The 6504-nt window shown below is 44.5% G+C and overlaps 1 protein-coding gene across 1 annotated transcript; it reads right to left on the bottom strand.

The window, feature by feature from the left end:
* Positions 1-2029: 2029 nt before the first annotated feature.
* Positions 2030-4361, bottom strand: LOC147615845 (UDP-sulfoquinovose synthase, chloroplastic-like). The gene is made up of 2 exons (XM_086778451.1): positions 3166-4361; positions 2030-2702 (listed from the first exon to the last, which is right to left on the bottom strand). The coding sequence occupies exons 1-2, from the start codon at positions 4255-4257 to the stop codon at positions 2295-2297; spliced, it is 1500 nt and encodes a 499-aa protein (XP_086634577.1). The 5' UTR covers positions 4258-4361; the 3' UTR covers positions 2030-2294.
* Between the last annotated feature and the right edge of the window lie 2143 nt (positions 4362-6504).

The raw sequence follows: 6504 nt of genomic DNA on the forward strand, positions 1-6504 counted from the left end.
AGTATATATGTAGAGAGGTAAACTGGTATCTACTCTTTAATTTAGTTCCATGAGAGTCTTTTCTTCGATGACTAAAAGGAGATGATTTATGAAGTAACTTCAGAGAAGATTGATAGTGGGAAGGATTGTTTTTTAAAATCCACCCATTAGAGGGCTTAAGAATATAATTATCCTAGTAACTTCTCTTGAAATCTTAGTGGAGACAGCTAGACTCCTCATCAATAATGTAGTTCCAATAAGCCCATCCTGCAGTTGCCTCCATAGAGTAATATTGCTCTTTAAGGTTCTTCCTATTCACTCTTTAGTGATTGAAATTTGCCACGTTGATCACTTCCATGAACTAAACCTCTTACTGGTAACGTGTATGGCTGCATGAAGGAGACATTGTAAACAATATTGGAAGAGAAAAGCGATCTTCACATGGAAATACTGCTTTCCTTCGGTGCTATCATATGAAGAACCATATGCATCACTTTTACAATGAAGAAACTCCCGAACTTCTACTTCACAGTAGTGTAAAGTAGTCAAAGTTGATATTAGCAAGGTATATGTAAATGCATGGCACAAATGGGTAGCACATACAAGGAAACTTTTGAACAAATACTGTGAACTTTAAGAAAACAACACCTCAACAAATAACATCTAAAAGTGAGGACTTAAAGATAAGCTAACTGTGTTAACTCAAATTTGATGGAATTAACATTACTACCATAAGGTAACTTACACTTGCAACTTAGTCCATAGATATAACAAGGCCTACACTTTCAATTTCATCAATAAAGAACAAAAGGCTTGACCAATGTGGTCAACCATGCGCACAACCAAGAACACATGTAAAATTAGAACTTTATACGTATAAAATTAAGCTTTGAAGGTTACAAAGCTTTATGCACATCTCGAATTTAAATCAAGAACGTACATATATAAGATATATACCTAGATGAATCCAAGAACATGCCCAAATTCACCTTTTAGGAACGTGCATGTTATATACTCAAGGTAGTCAACCCACAAGACTATATAACGTACATATATAAGAATTAAACTTCACATTAAGAATGTACATTAACTCTAATCGAAAAAGCAGCTCCAAAGGTTATGAGGGTTATGTATATCTGAAAGAAAGAATCTTACCTCTAGCTCGAGAAATTTACATGGTAACTTTCTCATCTCACATTAAAATACTGCATTCGGGATTTTCCATTGATCTCTACAGAAATGGTAAAATCCAACCACAGGACACAACACCAATGACTTGCATCCAACCATCTACTTTGATTGCATCCTTGCTTCTCTAGATGACCAGCTCCCAGATGTGGCAAAATTTTATCAGCTTTGCCAACCCACCCATTGGACACTTTATTTATGACGTCACACGTTTATCCCTTCATCACTATCTTCACCTTTACAGAAGCTAAAATACTTGAACCTTGTCAAGCACCATAATGATGCATATCTCCTCTTGAGACTTAGGAGGGGGGACCTCTAGACAAGGCCATACACAACCTGCACATAAAGGTGAATTGTCTCCCTTCCCTTCCCATTTGTTCGAAGGCAGCTTTACGACATCTGGATGGTTAAATAATTTAAGAAGTTGGACCTAGTTCTAGGTCGTGCAAAGACTTCTACACTTCCTAGGTTTTTAAGGAGTGTCTGTTCGTAGTCCGGCTTATCCAAGCTCAACCAAAATCTTGAAGAAACATTGTCTGCTGGTGTGCCTTTCCTGCAGACATCCACGAACCATGTGAAGACATTCACTCCTTTTGCTAGAATGGGATCTCGCCATATCAGCCTCAGACCTCATCCCGTGGAGGTGTCTAAAGACACCCTTATCGTGTCTTGCACCACAGTCACCATCTACACTTAAAACGCCATTTATCTTGGACCCAACAAATCTCAAATCTCTTGCACCACAGTCACCATCTACACTTAAAACGCCATTTATCTTGGACCCAACAAATCTCAAATCCCATGCGTTCCACACAAAGTGGAAGCCTTTTCAGCGAGAGACACTGTTGAATCCAGGTAATAGAAGAAAAACTGAGCTGAGCCTCAATATTTCTGGCCACCCTGCAAAAAAAAAAATCCACACTTCTACATTGTCCCTTTGGGAGACACCATCCAAAGTAATACATGAACTGGACATGCTGAAAGGCCCTTGTCCCAAATTAAGCATCTATAACTCAAGTGATTGGCACAGCCAATGACAAACAAGTTTCTGAGCTATATGACCATAAGATCAAGCTCTCCTTCCGTCTCATTTAAAGCTGGATTCAGCGTAAAAAGCTTCTGACCTATAAGCTTGTAGTCATTGTCACAGGTTTTACACCAGCCTTCTTCCACGAAACAGCAGGCATGATCTGAGCCATATCCACACGATCGGAATACTTGACTGCAAAGTTTAGAAGTGAGTCCAGCAAGGCATCAGAGAGAAGATGAGGTTCCAGTCCAAGTTCAGCCAGCTTGGTATGTTTTGCATTGTAATAGTGTTCCTCTGCTTCTACACGTGGGTTCGGCACACTAATTGCTTTCACTTCGATTCCAAGCTTCTGCCCTGCCTGAGTTACAAGCTTTGCCAGATCATTAACAGAAAACTGCTCTGTAAACTGATTGAACACACGAAACTCTCCTATGTTTGCCGGATTTGCAATTGCAAGCTCAATGCATTGGACAGTGTCTCTGATGTCAAGATATCCTCTCGTCTGCATGCAAGAAACAAATCTAGATTTAGTCCTAGGATTACATGAGCTGCTTGTGGCCAATAACTTCTGATCATAAACCCACCACAAAAGAGATGGAGGGCTGAACCTGTTCCACTGATGCAAACAATAACAGAGCAATATGCATCGATAGCACGGTCTAAAGGGTTTGCCATGGTCACATGGCAAGGCTGGTACCATGCTTGCCAGAAAGATATTAATTACTCACACAGCACATTCACATGCAATTAGGCATGCTTCACAAAGGAAACCGCCTGCCCACAGTGGATGCCGCTGCAAGGGTGATCAATGGCTGCCCAGGAAAGACTAGCTTCACACAGGAGACCGATGATGGTCTGCACACTTAAGTATAAATGGAAATGGCTGACAGATGTAAGCAGACTACCTGCTTCAACAGTCATCCCAACATTACCCTCATCCCATAAAAGTAAGAACAAAAAAATACCTGGCCTCCTTTGCCGTAAACCGTCAAAGGATGCCCAACGGCTGCCTGAACACAGAACCGATTCAATGCAGTACCAAAGACACCATCATAATCCAACCTATTGATAAGCTCCTCGTCCAAGCTTGTCTCTGGGGTAGAAACTCCATATACCACACCCTGATTCAGATCTGTGGCCCTAACTTTCCATGCCTTGCAAGCAAATGCAATGTTGTGGGAATCATGCACTTTGCTCAGATGGTAGAATGAGCTGGCTTGCTTAGGGTAGGGGAGGGTGTCGGTACGGCCATTGTGGGTTATGGTAATAAAACCCTCCTCGATGTCAATGTTGGGGGTACCATATTCACCCATGGTGCCCAGCTTGACAAGATGGCATTCAGGGGCAAACTCCTTCATGGCAAACAAGACATTGAGAGTTCCAATGACATTGTTATGTTGGGTGAAGACCGCACGGCCACGGTCCATCATGGAGTATGGGGCTGATCTCTGCTCGCCGTAGTGGACTACGGCATGGGGTTCAAATGACTTGAAAGCATCTTCCAGAAACTCGAAATCACAGATGTCGCCAATGTATACTGAGAGCTGCTTTCCCGAGATCTGCTTCCATTTTTTGACTCTGTTTTTCAGAGATGCGATGGGGGTAAGTGTTTGAGTACCTAGCTGCTCGTCAAAGTGTCTGCGGACGAGGCTGTCAACGATGGCCACTTCGTAGCCCAGGTTGGAGAGATGGAGGGCGGTCGCCCAGCCGCAGTAGCCATCGCCCCCAATTATCATGACCTTGGTGCCCTTGCCCTTGTCGGAGCTCGCAGCAGGCGTGGCTATGGCAGAGGACACGTCCTTCACTGCTGTAGCTCGACGTGCCGCCCACAGTCTAGTCTTCTCTCTGCAGCACTTTAGGGCAGAGTCCTGCTGCTTGCCGCAGCTGCTGCTGCTGCTGCTGCTGCTGCTGCTTGGGGAAGCTTTCATGGCAACTTTGCTGCACCCGCAGAAGCTCTCGCTCCATGACGGAACCGACAAAGGAGCCGAAGAAGAGGATGAAGCCTTCAGAAAGGCGCTCTGCGTGCCGAGGGCAAGGTTAGACATAGCTGTGGCCATGGCTATCGGTATGGGTAGTCGCTAATAGCAGAGAAGGCTATGGAGGCTATGGCGCGAGGCAAGCAACTTTGGCCTGCGGGAGGTTGCACGGAAATGGACCCAAAGATGCTGGATATTCTAAGGTTATTCGGAAACATTGTCACATATCCTCTTACTCGAGGTAAGTGTTGGCCATCTTCTATGCGAAATGTTTGGTATCTTGTGTGTAATTGTTGGCCATCTTCTTCGGGAAATGTTTGGTATTTTGTTGCCATTGTGATAATTTGGTTGCCCATTTTCCCTCCCTCAAGTTGCCCATGGTGATCAAACATTGCACTTATCTAGTTGTAGGTGCAGTTAGCGACTCTCCAAGAGGCATGGTTGTCGTTGGTCACAATGGGTCACCTGTGAAGAGCTATTGGCCCCATGCGGAGTGGTGTATAGCATCCTTTTTTTAATGTCAGTCTTGTTCATTTTTATTTTTATTTTCACTTCTTTTTAACTTTTTTCTCTCCCCAACAAGCCACCACCACCTTGTGAGCATTGGAGCTCCAAAAAGTTAGGAAGCTCCAATGGCACCACTCGGTGCCGGAGGACTGGGCCCTGTTTTTCCCCCTTTCAAGTTTAATTTCCTTTTGGGTCTCTTTTGTCGATTTTTCTTTTACTTTCTTCGCCATACATTTGTGAGGCCTAAAGCTTCAAGGCTTCTGAGCTTCGGAGCTTCGAAGGGTTAGGACCCCATGTGGCTCCGGTGTCCCTGTGACTCGGACTCTAGCCCCCCTTACGTTACACCCGGGCCCCACCAGCCTTTCCCCTTCTCTCTCATTGTCTTCTCCCCTCTCTCCCTCAACCCCCTCCTTCTCTTTCCCTGTCTCTTCCTTCTAAGGGGCTCCCCTACTCTTTCTTCCCCATTCCCCCATGGCCTAATCCACAGTGTCCTCTCCTCTTGCTCTCCCTTCCTGCTAAGGGGCTCCCCTACTCTTTCTTCCCCATTCCCCTTTCTTCCCCATTCCCCTTTCCCCCATGGCCTAATCCACAGTGTCCTCTCCTCTTGCTCTCCCTTCCATTCTTCCCTCGCGTTTAGGAGTCTCCCCCTTTCCCTCTTTCATTTTCTCTCTTCTTTCTTCCCACCCCCTCGCTCTCCTTGTTTATTTTTCTCTTATTTATTTTTATTTTTATGGTAATTCCTTTTATTTTATCTTTTATTTTTTAATAAGAACTACACTCTCCCCCCCCCTTTTCGTTTCTTCTTTCTATCTTCCATTTTTATTTTATTTTTTCTTTCCCCTTTACTTCTTCCTTGTCCTTTTTTCAGGTGCATGTTTTCTTGAATTTTATATCACTCATGGATTTTTATTTATAAAATGAAGCCTCACCCCTCACCTCGTTAACATCCATCACTCCTCTCTTTCTCTCCCCCTTCTCTCTCTCTCTCTCTCTCTCTCTCTCTCTCTCTCTCTCTCTCTCTCTCTCCTCACCCCATTGACAACCCACCCCCCAACACCGCCATCTTTCCCTCACATTCCCCCCCCCCCTCTCTCTCTCCCCTCACCCCATTGACAACCCACCCCTCAACACCACCACCTTTCCCTCACATTTCCCCCTGCCTCCCCCCCTCTCTCTCTCTCTCTCTCTCTCTCTCTCTCTCTCTCTCTCTCTCTCTCTCGTTTCAAAAACAAACAAATAAACAAACACAAAAGTAAAAATTTTTAAGAATCCCCCCTCTCATTTTCAAGGAATCAACCAAGCCACCCCCTTTTTTTAAATAGAAACTACAGTAGCACACTCGCTTCTTTTTTGTTTTTTAACCTAGTTGTTTGCTTCTCTTATTGTCGCCACCTATTGTTCCACCATTCCTTCTTGTTATGGCAGATACGGCCCCTCCTCGCTTGCGGTTCCAACATGGCCCTCTTGGCCCAGACTTCCACTCGACAAAGTCACCACCTTCTTTGAATTATGACCAAACAAAGGTGGCAGTCGTGCTGCTAAGATTTGTGGCAGCGTTGCTGTCTCTTTTGCAATACTTCTAGTTGCATATGTTGGGTGGCATGGGTTGCTCCAAAGCTTGGCTCTTTCAACTTTCCCACTCCAGTGGATCCTACATTAAATTCAAAAGCAATAGCCTCTAGGCCAAAAGCAAGTTGAAAGGGGGTGTGTATCGTGGCTTTATAAGCAGCCCAATTGCCCCAAAGTACCCCCAAATAAGGCTCGATCCCACTAATGGCAGTGCTCCTTGGCCACTTTGAGCAATAGCTTACACAACACTTT

This window comes from Cibotium barometz, chromosome 39 (assembly GCF_041138505.1).
Source record: "Cibotium barometz isolate CiBa-2024 chromosome 39, ASM4113850v1, whole genome shotgun sequence".
In the NCBI taxonomy this organism is placed as follows: domain Eukaryota; kingdom Viridiplantae; phylum Streptophyta; class Polypodiopsida; order Cyatheales; family Cibotiaceae; genus Cibotium; species Cibotium barometz.